Genomic DNA, 20499 nt, shown 5'->3' on the forward strand with positions numbered 1-20499 from the left:
AAGCGCTTTGGGATGTCCTCCCGACGTGAAAAGCGCTATATCAAATGCATGGATTATTGTTATTATTAAGATATCATACCACCTGGCTAATAGGAGCACATTGATGGCAACAGTAGAGTGGAAACTCAAAGGAGGCTGCACCATGACGTTAAGGTGCAGCCAAATATTTGGAACTGCTGATCAAAGGTTCCCTTGCAAGTGTTCAATGCCAACAGCCAGCGACAACTTGTTAAAGTTACCAAAGAATATTATAGAACTAAGAGGAAATTTGTAATTGGTGAAGATGGGCATACAGAGCTATTACCAACGTATTGTAGCATTCTTGGCCATAGCATTGGGGCATGGGACTGGCTAACCACGAGGTTGGCTGATTTCCTCAATTTGCTGGCCAACTTTTCTTTATTGAATTTTTCTTAATTTACCCCCATTCTCAAGGTTCGTTAGCTATTGGAAACAAGGCATTGATTTGGTGTGGACTTGCCTAGTCTTGTTCGGGTGTTCAGTGGACTTTTTGAAGCCCCAAAATGTATTTGGTTGGCTGAAGAAAATGTCTGACAACGACTGTGTAGAACAGCAGCCACACCAGCACAGGATCGTTAGACCGGCACTCCAAACAGTTGGGCAGAGGTGATCAAGCCTGGTTCTCTATATAGGTAGGGATCTTCGCTGACTTCTGACCACAGGATTTGTACCTCTCCCACAGTGGATTGTTCCAGGCATCCCCAGTGGGACTGGGATTTGTGGACTGGGTTAGGTGAAGATCTCCTACACAACTGCATCTTGTAGACCCTCTCAGTGAGGAGCTTCTTGTGAATGCTTGTTCCAAGTGAAAGATGTCCTTAGAAAGCGATCTCAGTGATTTCAATATATAAAGTGTCTTTTGGTTGAAGAGGATGCACAACTTCAATTATTTTTACCCTAGCACACGCTAGGAAGTTAAGCTTCCTGGTACCTTTTGTTCATCTACAAAATTCAGTCACTGCCAATGCAAGGAACATTATTATTTTATTCTTAGCTGTCAGTTTGAGGGCATGGAACAACTGAACTCATTGATTTGTTGTGGTGAATGTCACCCCCGAGAGGCTCCTGCACCAGAAGAAACCCCATTAAGACATCTGAGAGGAGAAGCACAGAGCTAAATACACAAAATATCAGACAAGCTGTATGGCGTGTCAGGGTTTCTTTTCATTGATAACCAATGAACTACAGGGCATTCAGCCTAACATCAGTAGTGGGTAAATTTCTAGAGACTATAATCCGGGACAAAATAAATTTTCAGTTAGAAAAATATGGGTTAATAAAGGACAGCCAACATGATTTGTTGGCAAATCATGTCTAACAAACCTGACAGAGTTTTTTTGATGAAGTAATGGACAGGGTGGATGAAGGTAGTGAAGTTGATGTAGTTTATGTGGATTTTCAAAAGGCGTTGGATAAAGTGCCACATAAGAGACTTGTAAGCAAAATAGAAGCCCACGGTATTAAAGGGACAGTGGCAGCATGGATACAGAACTGGCTGGGAGACAGAAAGCAAAGTGGTGGTGAATAGTTGTTCACTGACTGGAGGGAAGTGTGCAGTGGTGTCCCCCAGGGGTCAGTATTGGGACCACTGCTGTTTTTGATCTATATAAATGACTTGGACGGGTATAGAGAGTACACTTTCCAAGTTTGCAGATGATACTAAGTTAGGAAAAGTAGTAAACAGTGAGGAGGATAGCAGCAGACTGCAAATGGACATAGACAGACTGGTAAAATGGACAGACACATGGCAGATGAAGTTTAATGTGGAGGAAGAATGAGGAGAAGCAATATAAGCTGATGGTACAATCTTAAACGGGGGTGAAGGAACAGAGAGACCTGGGGGTTCATATAAGTAAATCATTGGAGGCGGCAGGACAGGTAGATAAAGCTGTTAAAAAAGCGTCTGAGATACGAGGCTTTATAACTAGGGCCACAGAATTAAAAAAGTCAGGAAGTTATGATGAACCTTTATAAAACACTGGTTAGGTCTCAGCAAGAGTATTATGTTCAGTTCTGGTACCCACCTGAGGACACTGATTTAAAATAGTTGTTAAAAGAAACAGAGGGGAGGTGAGGAGAAATTTTTTCACACAGCGAGTTGTTCGGATCTGGAATGCATTGCCTGAAAGGGTGGTGGAAGCTGATTCGATAACAACTTTTAAGAGAGAAGTAGAAAATTATTTGGGGAGGACATGTTTGTAAGGCTGTGGGGGGAGAGTGGGGAAGTGGGATTGAATTGGATAGCTCTCTTCAAAGAGCTGGCACAGATATGATGGGTTGAACGGCCTCCTTCTGTGCAGTATGGTTGTTTGATTCTATGAAATTACCATTGGACAAGCAAAGGGAGGCTGAGAATAAAATCAGAGACTTTAAAGTGGGATTGAGGCAGTGGGATATTAGCAGATTGGAGAGGTAGGGAGGTTGTCAGGTCATGAAGAGAATACAATTGAGGGTGTGAAGTCCATAAGACAATTGATTGCATCCCAGTGCCTTAAAGTTTGTATTTGAATTACGAAGACCATTTGAGTTGGCCTCCATATTACGTTTCCAGACCTGCCTACATTCATGAAATTCTAATCTTTATATAACCTTTGCTATTTTGACATAAGGGAAATGATTGATTCTATTTCTTCTTAACCTTCCTCTTCTCTCATTGATTGCAGGACTTCATGAAGAAGTCTGACAACAGTTAAATCAAAAGTAAATGAAGTGCAAATGTAACTCAGTACTTTTCAATATGGTTAAATAGAGAAAAAAAACTTATTATGCAAAGTAGAATTTAGAATGCAGGTTTTATTTAATGGTAGTTTCAAGTTCCTATTTGAAATTATCGAAACCTACTTAGTTTGCCTTTCTCAATACATCAAATATTTTGCAGTTAATGGTTTCTGCTCATTTACGCGGTACATTACTTTTTAATTATTTGTATTTGTTTATGTTTTTTAATCCGAAATTGGATTCCAACTAAGAGGTTAAGATCACTGATTAAAATTTGATTAACATAATAATAATAATAATCCTTGCATTTGATATAGCGCTTTTCACGTCGGGAGGACGTCCCAAAGCGCTTCACAGAACACACTGTAAAGTGAATTGACTGTATATTTGTGAGCGAACGCGGCAGCCAATTGCACACAGCAATGTCCCACAAACAGTCGTAGATTGAAAATGACCAATTTATTCTTGTTTTTTGTTTTGGAGGGATTATTATTAGGCTCTGTGTGGAGTAAGGAAACTTGCCCAAGGTTTCGCCCTCTGCCTGGAATTGAACTCAGGTCTCTCACTTGCAAAGCGAGTGCTCTAACCACTGAGCTACAGGACTCCACAAGTCCACAAGGATCATGACTGATTGTGCAAATAATCCATTGATATAATAGTTTCTCTGCTCAGGGGTCAGAGAGGAGAAATGTCTGTGTTGGATGTGCAGGGTTAATGGAGATGGGAATGGATATATTGTCAACAATTGTCCAATTTCTTTTGGGATCAGGGAGCATCTGTCTGGAACCATTCCCAGGATGTTGAAGGGATGCAATGGGAATGGGGGGTGGGCATGGTATGGTAAATTATATCAAGTTATCAGTAGGTATGTTTTTTATTCTCATTTGATACATCCATTTTTTGTTTAGCTGAGTGTCTGGGATGCTACCCTGCCTGAGGGACGTTATAGAAATGCAAGTTGTTGTTGTTGTCTTGACACATAGGGAACACACAACACCATGCTTAAAGGTATCCACAATGGACTGAAAATTCCACATATAAATGCATGGAAACTTGTGTCTTGAATGAATACACTCAGTGGAGGAATCCGCCCTGCTGACCTAATGCTGGAAAATATTAGGCACAGGTTTGTTGGAGCCAAGGCTTGGAGCCTCCAGAGTACATTAAGGTACTGCTGGTTTAACCAGCTTAAACTGCTTGTCGTTGAGAGTATTGTCTGGCTAACTTAATGCTACTTGTCCAGCTAGGCCATCCTACCCATCAGGACTTATGTTTGCATGGTTAACAGAAGTTGGTGGGTAGGATCGCTCTAGTTTGCCAACTCTAATTTTCTCCCATTGCTGGAAGCACTGACATGAGCTGGGATATAGTTTCTCAAAAACAGTTTTTATCTTGCCTTGGAGATAGTTCTTTGTATACATACCTAAAAAAATGTGTTGGCAGGATATTTGGCCATGAAAAGAATGACAATCTAGCACAATCATACACTCTTTCTAGCATTGGTAATTAATAATTTATTTTGAACAATCAATTATCAGGTCATAAAATGTTAGCAAAAGTATTAGATATCCCAACTCATCAGATGACCTGTGATATTCTATGAAATCTTTTCTGCGATTTGAATTGTTTAAGCTTATGTTGATCAATTCAATAATTGTTTAATTATATTTTGTCTTTCAGGACAAGTTATTGATGTTGATCTGGGCATTGTATGTGAGAATGTTCCAATTATTACTCCAAGTGGAGATGTGGTTGTTTCTAGCTTAAACTTAAAGGTGAGCATTAAATAAAAGAACACTATTAAACATATTAACAACTACTTAACTTGCTTAGTAGTATGTCGATTATTGTTTTTTAATACTGAACTAATGTGTACTTCATCATTACTTTCTGTGTGAGGTACGATAATTGTGAAAGCAATAATTCATTTTACAACCACATGCCAATACTTTTTATATAGTTTGGTGCACTAAATAAAATTTAATGTGTCCTCAATTATCCAGGAGACTGCGAAGAATAGGCTGATTCCTCAGGGCCTATTTTCAAAATCCTCTTAATATCACCTATGAGCTGGGCCAATACAAAGGTGCGGAAATATTTGCCCCAAATTGCGTGGAAATTTGCGAATCTGGCGGGGAGAAATTGAAGTTTTTTGCAGAAAATTACAGGGGGTTGATTGGTGTTATTGAGGTACATGTTACTACCACCTAAATGTTTTCACTTTATTGATAAAAACTACACATGAGGAAATAACACATATTAGATTGTTGCAAAAGAAATTAATTGCTTTTTTAACAAAAACTGGGTGGCCCATTTAGGGGGTGGGGAGGGTGGGGACACACACACCAGCATAGGCCCAAAGATCCCCCCAAAAAGACACTTAGGGCCAGTGTCCTGACTGTGAGGCTACAGGAGCTCACCACCTCCTGCCTCTCAGCGCCCAGCACCACAAACAGACACACGCTCAGAGACACAGAGAGAGACTCACACACACTCACAGACAGACACAGAGAGAGACACAGACACACACCCATACACAGAGACAGACACACACTCAGAGACACAGAGAAAGACACACACTCACAGACACAGAAGGACACACATTCGCAGCAACACAGAGAAACAAACACACTCAGACACACACACAAACACACTCACAGACACGAGAGAGACACAGACATAGAGAGACGCACATTCTCAGAGACACACTCAGACACAAAGAGGCATACACAGACAGAGGAGAGACGCACATACTTATTCACACAGACACTCAGAAACACATAGACATATAGGAGAGACACACACAGACGCATTCTCAGAGAGAGTCACGTACTCAGACACAAAGAGAGATACACGCACATAGACAGAGGAGAGAGAAATACACTCATGCACACAGAGACACTCACAAACAGACACATATACAGAGGAGAGAGACACATTTCTCACAAACACACAGAGACTCACTCAGACACTCACAAACACATGGAGATAGACACTCACATAGACACTCAAACACACACACACACTCACAAATACATAGAGCATGACACTTATACAGACCCTCACAAAGACATAGAGAGACACACATTCACAAAGACACTCACAACAGTGGGGCCTCCGAGTGCAGTGAAGCCCATTTGCCTTTTGCGCTAGACTGCACATGCGGGTCCGGAGTCGCCCCACTCACAGTTGCATCGGATACACAGCGCAGAGACCCGGGCACTGAAACTTAATTTATAATAATAATAATCTTGCGTTTGAAATAACAACAATAAATTACATTTGATGTAGCTCCTTATCATGTCTTCGAGAAGTCTGAAAGCTCTTCACAGAATATAATGTAAAGTGAATTGACTGTATATTTTGTGGGCGAAACGCAGCAGCCAATTGCACACAGCAGTGTCTCACACTGTGTCTGGGATTGAAGTGAATAATTTTTTTTTAAGGAATTATTACCCCCGGAAAAGCGATCCGCCAATCGACTAACAATCGGGTTCCTGCTTACTACTTGGTAAACAGGAGTGTGGAGTAAGGAAACTTGCTCAAACTTTCATCCTGCCTGGGAATCGAACCCAGATCTCTCGCTTGGGAGGAGAGTGCTCTAACCACTGAGCTAACGATTCCACCATAGCGGGTTTATAGCAGAGGGGTTTTGTGGCAGATTCCATGGGAAAAGTGCAGCCACACTTTTCTATTGGCCCAGCCTATGTGTCCTCTGAATATGTCCTTTTAAGGCTATTGCTACCTCTGTTTGTCTGTCTGTCTTAATTTCTGATTTTCTACTTACGTGCCTTTCTCTGATTCTAACCCTACACTTGTTGTTTGCTGATTTAGTTTCTTTTGGTTGTACAATAAAACATTGTACATTTTGTTCATTGTATCCTTTTCCCCGTACAATCCAGCAGATGATCATTGAACAACAGTTAAATTAGTTCCTGAGAATCAAGAAATACTTGAAGGATGTTGTTCATTCCATTCAATACCACTTGTCAAAATGAAATTTCTTGTATCACATTAATGGTATTATTAAATATTGTAATAGGATAATAATAATAATCCTTGCATTTTGATACAGCGCTTTTCAGGTCGGGAGGACGTCCCAAAGCGCTTCACAGAACACACTGTAAAGTGAATTGACTGTATATTTGTGGACGAACACAGCAGCCAATTGCGCACAGCAATATCCCACAGACAGTCGTAGATTGAAAATGACCAATTTATTATTGTTTTTGGTTTTGGAGGGATTATTATTTGGAGGATAGGTGAGAAACACATTTAATTTGATCCCATCCCGTGGAATCCTGTAGCGTAGTGGTTAGAGCACTTGCTTCGCAAGCGAGAGGACCTGGGATTGGTTCCTGGGCGGGGCAAAACATTGAACAAATTTCCTTACTCCATCTGCCTCTGTTCACCAAGCAATAAGTAGGAACCCGGTTGTTAGTCAATTGGCGAATTGCTTTTACTGGGGTAATAATCTCTTAAATTTTTTTTTTTAAATTTTAAATAATAAATTGGTCACTTCAATTCATAAGTGTTTGTGGGACACTGCTGAGCACAAATGGCTGCCTCATTTCGCACACAAAAAATATGCAGTCAATTCACTTTACAGTATATTCTGTGAAGCGCTTTGAGATATCTCAAAGATGTAATAAGGCGCTATATCAAATGCAAGGATTATTATAATTAACTCTAAAGGTATAAGCACCCTTGAATTATAGGCACAAAATAAATGTAGTTATTTGCATATGTGAACTTGCATGCTTACTACGTATGTAATTATGCAACTTTGTAAAACTGGATGTACAATAATTTGCATTGATAGCCATTAGAAACTGAGTGGGGTAGGCTTAGCCTCTGTGGCCTCTTAGACAGGCTACTCCTGTAGCCTGTTACTCTTTTCTTTTGATAAAAATCTACTTGGCTGCTTTCTTACGCTTAATCAATGCATTATTAACTTCTAAATCTGTGCTTGAAAACTTTTCTATATCAAATATAGTAGAAGCATGTACACTTACATGGATATTGGGTGAGGAAGGGATCAGTTGAAAAGCCTGTAACTCACTGTGAAGGCTCATGAATAATGAATAATGAAGAATAATGAACACTGTGATAATATATCAGTGGGAACGCCCATGGAACTCAACATGAGTAACGTGGGGAGGAAACAAAGTCAAAAATCTTCAGAAGTGGGATGTAGAGAAATTTAGAGAAGAAAACTGGTAAAAAATGAAAGACTAACTAAATTTATGATAGGAGAAAAGGTTTACAAAGGATATAATAGAAGTATTCAAAATTATGAAAGGGTTGACAATATAAACAATAAAATATTTCTATCGGATTGGTTGAATGCTATAAGGAGCATGATTCAAGATATTACTGGAAGAATAATGGGGAAAGTTTAAAAATATTTATGTACACAGAAGGTAATTAACAGCTGGAACACGTTGCCAAGTTGGGTGATGAAAGTCAAAATGCTTCTTTTCTTTTACCTTCATTTTACTCTGTCAAATCCATAAATAATTATTTCAGGTCCTGTACAATGTCTTTTTTGCTTTCTGCCTGGCCACATCTGTTTTAATTCCTAAGGTTAACAGTACATCTGCACTAGTAATGTCGCAAAACAATTAAATCACAAAATGCTAATATAATTTTTGTATGGAGATGAGCATGCTGATTCCTGGGCAGGGCGAAACATTGGATAGTTTCCTTACTTCACACACCTCTGCTTACCTAGCAGTATGAAGGAACCCGGTTGTTAGTTGATTAGCGGATCGCGTTCTGGGCGTAATAATCCCTTCAAAAAAAAATGATAATAGTTTGGGCACTCAATCCACGATTTTGTGGGACCCTGCTGTGAGCAATTGGCTTCCGCATTTTGGCCACAAAATATGCAGTAAATTCACTTTATAGTATATTCTGTGAAGCACTTTGAGACGTCTCAGCAACTTTATAAGGCATGATATCAAATACAAGGATTATTATAGTTATTATAACAAAATATTTAGTTTGAGTTAGTAATTCCAAATTAGATTTATTTCTGCTCTCAGCAGTGTTAGATCACACTAAACGACTATACCAGTTTTTTTTATAAATGAAAGACACAGTACCTGCATTTTAACTATTCTATTTAATGTTATATTAAACATTCATAAAATATGCTTTCATGACAGAAGATTAATATTTTGTATTTTGGAGATAATTAGTCCTAATCACTTTTCATACTATAGAGTTTTAAATGCAATAACATCTGAGAAAATGTGATTTTGCTTATTTTCAATTTCTCATAGGTTGAGGAAGGCATGCATCTCCTTATCACTGGACCCAATGGCTGTGGAAAAAGTTCTTTATTTAGGATCCTGAGTGGTTTATGGCCAGTCTATGGTGGAGTTTTGTATAAACCTCCACCTCAATACATGTTTTATATTCCACAGAGGTGAGTACCTTCAGTTTTTCTGACCCAAAAGAAAAATTATAATTCATTTTCCACAGCTCCCTTTCCACTACTCTCGATTCCCTTGCACCCCTCACTTCCCAAACCATCTCCTACTCACGAAAGTCACCGTGGTACACACCAGCCACCTCCGCCCCCTTAAAGCACAGGTACGTGCCGCTGAGCGCACCTGTCTTAAATCGAACTTAACAGTCCATCGGCAGATCTGGCTGGACCTTATCAAATCTTACCGCTTCGCCCTTGCCTCCGCTAAATCAGTGTTCTACACCAAGACAATCTTGGAGGTCAAGGACAACCCCAGGCTCCTCTTCTCCATCACCAACCGGCTCCCCCACCCATCCTCTCACACCTCGCCCATCCTCACCTCCAAAGCTAACTGCGGGGCGATGCTGGACTTCCTCGAATCCAATGTCAAGGGAATCCCTCAGCTGCTCTGCGCTTCCATCTACTACCCCATCTCCATCTCCCCCTCACAATCCGGCCCCTACCCATCTCTCCTTGCACAGCTTCAAATCTGTCCTCTACTCCTCTCTGACCACCACTATAACCCGCATAAAATCGACCACCTGCTCCCTCGACCCCAACCCTACCCCTCTCCTTACCTCCCAGCTCCACCTCCTTGTCCCTCCTACTCACAGACATTGAATGACACCCAACTCTACCTCTCTGCCTCCACCCTTGATTCCAGGATCACTGCTATCCTGACAGAATGTCTGTTGGACATCAAGTCCTAGATGAGAGCTAACTCTCTTCAGTTGAACGTCAACATGACTGATTGGCTCCAGTCAGCACCTCCACACCTCAAGAACGGACAGCATCACCATCCATGGATGCACACTCCACCTTACTAAGCCAGTCCAGAACCTTGGCGTCCTGTTTGACCCTCAATTATCCTTTCTACCTTACATGACCCACTCTGCCTTCCCCCACCTCTGCAACATCGCCTGACTCCGCCACTGTCTCACACCACAGGCCGTCGAAACCCTCATACACGCATTCATTACATCGAGGCTTGACTATACAAACTCCTTGCTTGTCAGCCTCCCCAACTCCTCCCTCCGTAGGCTGCAGATCGTCCAGAACTCTGTATCACCCCCATCCTCGCTTGACTCCACTGGCTTACCATCACACAGAGGATACAGTTCAAAATCCTGGTCGTCACCTTTATGGTCTTACTCCCCCTAACTCTGCGACCTCTTAACCCCCTACCATCCTGCCTGCTCCCTCCGCTTAGCAGGCTCCAGCCTGCTTCACGTCCCTTGTCTCGCCCACCCCACCATTACCCCAATGCCTTCTGCACTCTTGAACTCCATCCCACAGTCCCTCCACCTTGCCCCCTCCCATGCTTCCTTCAAGACCCTTCTCAAGACCCTCCTCTTCGACCATGCTTTCGATCACCTTGCTTCCCCCCCTGCCCTCCACCCTCCCCAATCCCAGTTGACTGTCCAGCACCTTGGGATGTCCTCCCAATGTGAAAGGCACTATACAAATGTAATTTTGTTGTTGTTGTATTTCACTTGTTCCAAATTGTACAAAGCCATAATTAAAGGCAGCAAATAATCATAAACTTATGAAGCGTTATGTGCTATTCAACAAAGACCGGATTTGTACATCTGTACAAATAATGTTTTCCAGTTTCAAAATATCATCCATTACGTTGCTTTTTTGCTTTAGAGTCACTGATTTGAAGTGAATGTCCTTTAATACAAGAGAACAAGCTTATGATCAGCAAGATGCATGGTTTTCTGCAATCATAGCTAATAATAATAATGATAATAATCTTTACATTTGATTTAGTGGCCTTTCAAATCGGGACGAATTTTTGAAGCAATTCACAGGATATTCAGTAAAGTGTAATGACTATGTATTTTATAGGAAAACTAAGCAGCCAATATATGCACAGGGTTGTTCCACAAACATCCAAGAAGTGAATGACCAATTTTATTTGGGAGGTTGTTGGCCAGAACAACAAAAGTCAACATAAAATACAACTCCAACTGATAAGAAAAATGGCATATGGTAACACGTTTTAAACATTTGCTTCAGGGGTAAATATTAATGTACAGATTGGATTTAGTTGTACGGAACAGTGTTCTCATAGTATACCATAAAGACAATTTAAATGTCACTGTTAATACAGTGAATTGCTGGACCTTACCATTACGAGTGTCAGCTGCATCCTTCAGATAAGGGGGAAGTTGACTCATTGCTCACCATATCCAAACAGGATTTACTTAAAGTCTAGTGACTGTATTAACAGTAGATGAATTGAACATTATCAATAAACATAGAAAAAGAAACATTTCAACACAGAAGGAGGTCATTCAATCGATCAAGTTTGTGCCATTGCTAAGTATTAGTGAATCAATCACCTTTTATTATATCACTTCCATTTTCCAGCTTTTCTCCTGTAGCCTTAATAGTTTACTGCCCGTGTGTTTACTCAGTTGCCTTCTGAATGATTCCATTGATCAAGCTTTAATAATCGCTCATAATAGCATGAGACATAATAATTTCAGTGCCACTACTGGTGCACTTACACTTCTGACTTACAAGTGAGCCACAGAAACTATTAAAGTAAATGTTTTAGACTGAGTAGTACCAGCCCCAAACCCAAGTAAAACTTTAAAAATAAGACATCTGAGGAAGAAAAAAAGTTTAATTTCTTGCTTTAATTATTTTAACACAAAAATAACAGAAAAAAGTAAGGCCAAAACTAAATCAACAAAAGGAGCAGAGAATGACAATAATAACCTTTACATTTGGTATTGGGTCTTTTATGTCAGGAGGACACCTCAAAGTGTTTTACAAAATATACTGTAAATTGGAGTGACTGTGCATTTTATGGCATTACATTGTTTCCCAAATAAGTAGTTATTATAACATCTTAATGTGAAATTGGGGATTTTTATGCCTTGTTTCTTTAGCAACTATAAACCTATTGAATACAATCTGCAGCAAAAAAATATTGTCTATTGAAAAGAAAAAGTGAGACCTGCACATAGACAGCACTGTCATTTAAAGGAACACTATTATCATGTTTGTGAAATATTTTCTTCTGATGATAATTGCGCATGACGTGGCCTTCCTTAAAGTCTTCCTTAAAATATACACCTGAACACTCCTAAAGATAGTATCCCTTTAATTCCCGTCACGCTAGTACAGAATACACCTACAGAATATTGCATTCTTTATGATTTTATTAACTGATCTTTATTTTTATTTGGGTTCACAGGCCCTATATGTCTGTCGGAACGCTAAGAGATCAGGTTATCTACCCAGACTCTGTGGAAGATATGTGTGAGAAGGGGTACACGGATCTGGATCTGGAACATATATTAGACATTGTTCATCTGAATCATATAGTACAGAGAGAGGGAGGTATGGAATGGATACCCAAATATTTTTAGTAAATCATTTTAAAATTAATATTGATACCTTCATTATCTTGTGAAGCATTTCTTTAATTGTTTGCTGAATAGATGGATGAACACAAATTAATGAACCAAAAAAAGGGAAACAAAATGAATATCGATGAACAGAAAACCAATTGGAATTGCACAAGCATGTTTGGTGGAATGGCAAACTTCTATGTTGACATTTCTATAATTTTGTGCATCCACAGTAGCAAGAGACAGCAAAAGAACATATCCTGTCAGATTCTTGTAATCTATGATATGACCATGGCTAGACTGAAAAGTGAATTGTTTGTATGATTTGAAAATTGTATCATGCTTGAACGATTTAATTAAACATAATTTTATAAGTAAATGTATTCTTTAGTCATTCACATTCTTGAATATAAATTTTGTTCTAGCTATTGCAACTGAGNAAAAAAATTACAGTTTATTTTGTACATCTTTAGGATGGGATGCAGTAACTGACTGGAAGGATGTCTTGTCTGGGGGTGAGAAACAAAGAATGGGCATGGCACGAATGTTTTATCACAAGTGAGTGGAGTGTACAATAAACATTGAAACGTTGTTGCCAAAGTGGCCAAACAAAATACAGGTGGAATATGTTTAATTAACTTGTAAAATATAAATCTATTTAGAGTAACCATATTTGTTACAATTTACATTCTGATTCATTTAATGGAGTGTTTTGATGATAAATTACGTTTCAAAAGGCAGTTGCCTGATTTTGTTGTTTTGAAAAAATGTTTTTATTTTTTGCTCAATCATGAGCTTTAAGTTTGGATAATAGGCAATATATTTTTCTTTTTCAAAGTGCCATAAAAATAATATTAAAAATAATCCCTGCATTTTTGATATAGAACCGTCCATATCAGGAGGATGTCTTAAAAGCACATGTAGAATATATTGTATTGGATTCACTATTTTATAGATTTGCCCATAAAATACACAGTCAATCTACTTTACAGTATATTCTGTGAAGTGTTTTGAAATCTCTCAATGACACGATAAGGCGCTATATTAAATGCAAGGATTATTTTTATAATATTCTGTATTTGGGTTCCACTATATAGGTTTTATGAATAGGGACATAGCATATAAAAGCAAAGAGTACTTTCATAGCAAGACACCTGTAGTGTCCATTGTTTAGGTCATTTAAGAGCAATGTGTCTATTTTGGGGTGCCCCACTTTAGGCAGGAAATCAAAGCTACAGAGAGGGCACAGATAAGATTCACTAGGATGATGCTTGAAATGGAAATATCACCTAGTCATGCTAATTCAACAGAGACGTCAAGATACTTCCTTGATGATGAAAACCACAGACTTTATCCATAGTCCAAAAAAACCCAATAGATTGCAGCTTCTTTACAAACATAAAGTTCACTGCTTTAGAAATGAGCAAAAAATAAACAAAACAACAAAATCAGTCCTTTTTCAAACCAGACTGAAGTCTTAAAAACAAAACGCAAAATACTGCAGATGCTGGAAATCTGAAATAAAATCAGAAGTCGCTGGGAATACTGAGAAGGTCAGGCAGCATTTTTGGAGAAAGGAAAGTGTGTCAACGTTTCGGGTCCACGACCCTTCATCAAAACTGAAGTCTTGCCTGGCTCAGTTGGTAGCATTCCAACCTCTGAGTCAACAGGTTGTAATTCAAAGTCCCAGCAGTCTGGGCTGACACTCCAATACAAGTGGCCGGAGAGCACTGCAATGTTGGAGATGCTATTCTGTAGATAGATGTTAAACCAAAGTCCCTTCTATCTGATCAGGTGGACGTTCAAGATCCTGTGGCACTATTTAAAAAGAGAAGGGAGTTTTCCCAGTGTCCTTATCCCGAGACAAAATTGGGCTGCTTGTGGGACATTGCATGCAATTTGATTGCCATTTTTGTCTACAGCATACACAAGTCAATACACTTTACAGTAAATCCTGCAAATTTTGATACAGCCTCCCAATGTGAAAGGTGCTTTATCAACTATAAGGGTTATTATAGGGTGACCAAAAAGTCGTGATAACTACCCTATTTAAAAAATGTATAATTTATTTAAGACTTATTTGACATTGTAATGGTATCACGACTTTTTGGTCACCCTGTATTATTATTTACTTGGTAAACATGGTAGCTATGCTACACACAATCTCCCACAATCAGCTATGAAATAAATGACTATTTTTTTTCATCGGGAGGATCGTTGACCCTGATCGTTGAAACTTCCTTCTTAGTAGTTTTAGTCAAACATCTTATTTGTAATCAGAATTTTGAACCTATTATTTCTAAACGGGTGACATATTTTACACTGTACCAGTGTTATGTTTCACTATTAGTTTAATATGTTTTTATGCAGGCCTATGTATGCATTGTTGGATGAATGCACAAGTGCTGTAAGCATCGATGTTGAGGGCAAGATATTTCAAACTGCAAAAGATGCAGGAATCTCACTACTTTCAATTACTCACAGGCCATCTCTATGGTAAGTATATATCTCTCTATATATAATTTTAAAAAATGTCTAAACATGGATTAATCCAGGTAAAATATATGCTATTATGTGTATTATTGCAACACAGTTTCAGTTATTGCAAAGTTTGATGGTAAAATCTAGTGCCCAGAATGAGGCACAACAGTGGTTTTAAGGGCATTGATCTATGTTTAGCACTTGGCTGTCTACCTGAAGTTATATATTTTTTTAAAAAATGAATGACAAAGAGCATACTCAAATATTTTTAAGATGCTGGCACTACGAAGGTTAAAGTATTCAAAAAAAATCTACTGGTATTATCTTCAAAATTTTCTGTTGAATGAAGTTTGGTGATTGCCATTTGCTATGAGGAAAAGGGAGAAACTTGCATAGCCAGATACATTAATAATATTTGAATAGTATTAATAACATTTATGTGATAAAACTTTGTTATGATTTCTACATTAACTAACTACCAAAACCTGTTATAAACTGGTGCGGTTTAATAAAATAGGAATTCATTTCAAGGTACTCTCATAGCAAACATACAACTGGAGAAATATACTGTTTTATAGCCACAGGCAACCATTCATAAAATGTCAAATACAAATTTACCAAATACAAATTACGAGGATCCAGTAGGTGTAAATGATGTAGTATTTTTGGTGCACCTACATTTTGGTTTCTTTCTAAAATATTTTAATCTGTTCTCTGTATTTCTATAATTTCTGTTTCATAATACAGTATTCATCTGTAATAAAGGACAGAAACATTCTTATACAAAATGCTTTTTTTTAAAGATTAGAATACATAATTATTACTATATTTTATTTTTAAACATTGACATATTGCTGGAAAATAAACTGTTGGATTCCTCAGTTGAGTTGTTGGTACACTAAAAATGAAGTAAACTATGAGGCACATACATGCAGATCAACATATTAAAAAAATCATCTAGGTGTTCCACTGCTTGTAGAACAGAAACATTCTTGTGATCTTAATTTGAATTTATTTTATAGGAAATACCACACACACCTTTTACAGTTTGATGGGGAGGGTGGTTGGCGATTTGAACAATTGGATACTGCCACTCGACTTTCCCTGGCTGAGGAAAAACAGAGACTCGAGTCTCAACTGGCTGGAGTTCCTCAAATGCAACAGCGACTAAATGAACTCTGTAAAATTTTGGGAGAAGACTCTGTGCTCAAAACCACTGGAAATGAAAAATAATCACATTGAAGATGTACACTGTATGAATAGTATGGCAGGAGGAGCTGCAAAATGAAAAGCAACAACAGATGCATGAAGCAAACTATACCTATGAAAGAACAGAACTTTCTACTTATTGCTAACAACCTAGCTGCTTCCTTCAGTATAGCATTTAATTTTATTTGTTACATATTTTATGTAACCTTATTTAACAATACTGTGATGTGTTAATTTCAAAAAAAAATTATTAAAATATTTTCTTTTCAAAGTAATTTTGAGAGTATTTGCTTAAGAATACTACAGTAGTCATTTTAAAGGGAAGCTAAAAATTAAATTGAGGTTTAATTTGCAGTTTGTCTGAAACGTGTAAAGAGATGTGCTTGCTTTTGGAATTAACAACCTGTGAAATGATTACAGGTGATTCTGTAATTTTTTTTATTGTCTGTTAATTATATAATTAATTGTATCTGTAATTCCCTATAACAACACAAAAACATGATCTACAGCATCAAAGTGTGAGGTGAATTTACGGTTGAAAAAAAGGCAGGGAGGATTCTGGCCCTAGAAATGGAGTCTTGGTAGGCATGGCAGGGTGTTTGTGTGGGTGGGGGGTGGTCTGGGTATAGGTAAAGCAGACCCTCCATCTAGCAATAGAGTTGGTTCAATCTAATATGATAGTCTTGGTAGGTTGATAGCTGATCCATTCAGGGCCACAGTACCCCAATACACTATTGATGACACACTGGCCATGGTAAGATGCATAATTTTAATTCCCAAGACTTCCCCAAACCACACTCTGGGATCCCAAGGCTTTGTTTTTGCCATCTTACACCAAAACTTTCTGGGATCAGGTAAGCAGGGTGCTTCCCTCTAGGGAGAGAATGCAGACTCCATGCCAGAGCAACTGAAACCATACATATATAGAACTCAGTAGTTTTATCTGGAGACACTTAAACAAGGATTTCTACATATTTCAGATATCTGGCTGACAAAAAAAAACATTTTGGACACCTCACATGTTAGGCCCATTATCTAAACATATGGAATTGTCCCACTTTCTGAAATTATAAAGGGAATCACCACTCACACTGAAACAAGTTTTGTTTGTGGTTAACTAAGTACAAATATTCGTCTAAAAAACTGTGAATAGCTGTTCCTTGTTTTATTGATAAGGATGGTGCCACAGCACCATTCTTTGTCAGTTTTGCCCAGAATCTCCATTTGAATTACAGTTTACGAAGTTACAATCCACAAATAGTAGCTTACTTTTGGAATTTTTCCCCCAAGAGATTCTTATGTGTATTCATAGTATTTTTAACAAAATAAAAATTGGTACCAAAACTTAATGAACAGAAAATTCCCTAATACTTAACCAGGTCGTGAATGCTGAATACACGTTCAATGCTGGCTGTCACTCAACTTTTCGCTATTTTTGTCATATCCAAGATCAGTTGCGACTTCCTGCGATTATTACAGATCTGATTTTGGCTCGTATCTTATTCTGACTCTTTAAAAGTATTCTCTTAATTGCTAGCTTGTACAGCCAACCTTCTGCTTACCTTAATGCTAAGTAGTACCAATAATTTGAATGAACAAAATTGTAGCTTATACTACATAACAAACGTAACTTTTGTTAATTTTATATCTGCACAAAAAATAATGCTTTAAATAGAATCACTGGTCAGATTAATTGTATTTATTCTTTTCAAAAGTTGCTATGGATATATCCTAACCTATCAAATCTGAGCCCAATCTGTTTTGAACAGAATTTGTTTTCTCTGAATACTTGGTTACACTTTACGATAGTATTTACCATTTGCACTGGGATACCATGTTTTTATATTGTTTACTGTTTTTAATTCTTTGGAAAACTGAAGCACTGAATTTTTTATAGCTTATATTTTAACCCCATGTTTCCAATTCTCCCTTTAGAATTTTACAGCCGTTATAGCTTCTGTGGGGCAGGATTGGTCTTACTTCCGCCTATTTCTTGTAGGAAGTGAAACACTGCTATTCCAAAGTCTACAATCAAACAGTCCAAGGTAGATCTTATAAAACTTGTAGATTCAGGAAATTAGAATTCAAATGACAGTTCAGACCAAAATTAAACATTACGTGCTCTAAATATTAATCCAAAATTGCATTGCTGGAGTTACTGACTGTCCTCTTGTTTTTATTAGATTTAATAAAAAGGTATTAAGTTGAGAGTTTTATTTTATTAACCATATTAAAATTTTCAAAGAACCATCAATCTAACAAAAATGTTCACTTCTAAATAAATTGATAGTTTGTATTCTTCCAATGATAAATGTTGCTTTTTTTTAAAAAATTGTGATATTGGAAGGTTTGCATTTTCTAGGCATGTTGTCTTTCTCAGAAACTGGATATTTACTTTGTCTTTGACAGCATGTGCACGAATACTGCAAAAGTTGATTTTCAAATAGTGTCATGCTATTTAATCAAAAAGGTATTTCTTGCATGAAACATGTAATCTTACAGTACAGTGCAGCAACTCCCACATGAAAAAAAATCATGGGGGTGGACCAAGATGTGACAGAAAAAGCATGTGTGTAAGAAATAAGTAGGACACTTCTTATTACTGTGTTTGAAGAGCATTCTAATTTTAAAAAAATGCATTTTATATTGTGACTGAGAAAGTATTATCAAAAACTGCATGTTTTATATGGCATTGTGTCCCGAAACCTGGTATTTCTGCCAATTGATGGGGAAGAAAGACGACAAAGGTATGAAACTGTTGGTGGGTTTGATGAATCTTATGATACGAGATGTGGCATATGCATGTAGTTAAAAATAGGTCAGCTGGAGGATCTCAAGCATTGCCTTGATACTATTGTGAACTGTGGTCTTTACCACCCTACATAAATATTGTGAAGCTGGCAAGAACAGCATATCCACATAACTACTGAAGTACAGTAGAGGGACTTTTTTAAAAATCAGTACAGGCATAGAAATAAACAACGCTATATTTTGGTACACCTAAAATACCATTATGTTTAAGCCCTGTTTTGACTGCTGTTTGAAATTAATTTCATCTAACTATAGCTTAATGTTGTAGACTGATGTCTTGAGGAGAAATTTCTTATCTTCTCCAAATAATACAGTGAATGAGTTATTTCTGACTGAAAATAAATCAGAAATTTACCTCAAATAAATGTGAAATTTTATGTTTTGACATCTAAATGGTATGTTTTTATTTAATCTGTATGTACAACTATATTGTAATGTACTGTTATTTTGGACAAAGCAATATATTTATTATATTCCATTCATTAAAACGGCTGAATCACTTTTAGCTTTTATTTTCATGTTTTTACCAAACAGAAAGGATTGTGATATTTGTGCTAAATATTTTGGGCACCTAACAGTTTTGTTTGGTTCATATTTTCTGCTACAACAACACAACTTACTTTTATATAATGCCTTTCATTAAGGGAAAATGTTTCAATGTGTTTCACAAAGATGGAGTGGGAGCGTGCAAGATGGTTTTTTTTTGCTAATTTTTAGTTTTAGACATTTAGAAAACAAAAAATCTTGCATTTTATAGTGCCTTATCACATTAAAACTCTCTAAACTTTTTATTTACAGTAATGCTGTCAAATGCAGTAACTATCTGTAGGCAAATGTAGCAGCCATGTGCCAATAAGTCAAATAAACCTTGAAGATTGTTGGTTAGGATACTGCAACATAAATTATTCTCTTTGCTTAATTGCTTAATCTTTATAACCTTGATACTAAGTACTATATTCTGTTTGATTGCTTGAATACTTGTATCTAAATATATTTTTACAATAATATGCACATACAGTGCTACAGATGGGTCATACCTACAATATCCTACAACAAATCCTCTCTTTTGATAATGTACTTCTCAGTTAATGCAACCCATCGTCTTCATCATCTTCATTGGCTTTATATGCTATAGCAAAATACTGGAGTTTTTCATACGTTTATTTGTAATAACCACTGGATCTCTTTCCTAATGAGCATGCTGTAAAACCATTAACACATACTACTTCATCTATTTAATAATAATATTTATTAGTAGTAGAATCCAGTTCTTTGCTCTACTTACCTGTAAAAGTATTGACACTAGTGAAATATAAACTGTGATTAAGAATGGACAACGGATGCAGGAAGAGGTTGAGGTTATCTAAAAGGAGCATTAGAGGAGGTAAGAGAACTGTAGAAAAACAAACTGCAAGC

The 20499-nt window shown here is 37.4% G+C and overlaps 1 protein-coding gene across 1 annotated transcript in view; it reads left to right on the forward strand.

Moving 5' to 3' along the window:
* The window catches only part of LOC103188279 (ATP-binding cassette sub-family D member 2), a 35150-nt gene extending 18732 nt beyond the window's left edge, over positions 1 to 16418 (forward strand). Inside the window, exons 5-10 of the mRNA XM_007908222.1 lie at positions 4420 to 4514; positions 9027 to 9172; positions 12426 to 12571; positions 13056 to 13140; positions 14953 to 15078; positions 16086 to 16418. Of these exons, the coding sequence (XP_007906413.1) occupies positions 4420 to 4514; positions 9027 to 9172; positions 12426 to 12571; positions 13056 to 13140; positions 14953 to 15078; positions 16086 to 16296 (809 nt within the window). The 3' untranslated portion in view covers positions 16297 to 16418. The remainder of the gene's footprint in view (positions 1 to 4419; positions 4515 to 9026; positions 9173 to 12425; positions 12572 to 13055; positions 13141 to 14952; positions 15079 to 16085) is intronic.
* Positions 16419 to 20499: the final 4081 nt, after the last annotated feature.

The sequence above is a fragment of the Callorhinchus milii genome, unplaced genomic scaffold (assembly GCF_018977255.1).
Source record: "Callorhinchus milii isolate IMCB2004 unplaced genomic scaffold, IMCB_Cmil_1.0 Scaffold5, whole genome shotgun sequence".
Classification (NCBI taxonomy): Eukaryota; Metazoa; Chordata; class Chondrichthyes; order Chimaeriformes; family Callorhinchidae; genus Callorhinchus; species Callorhinchus milii.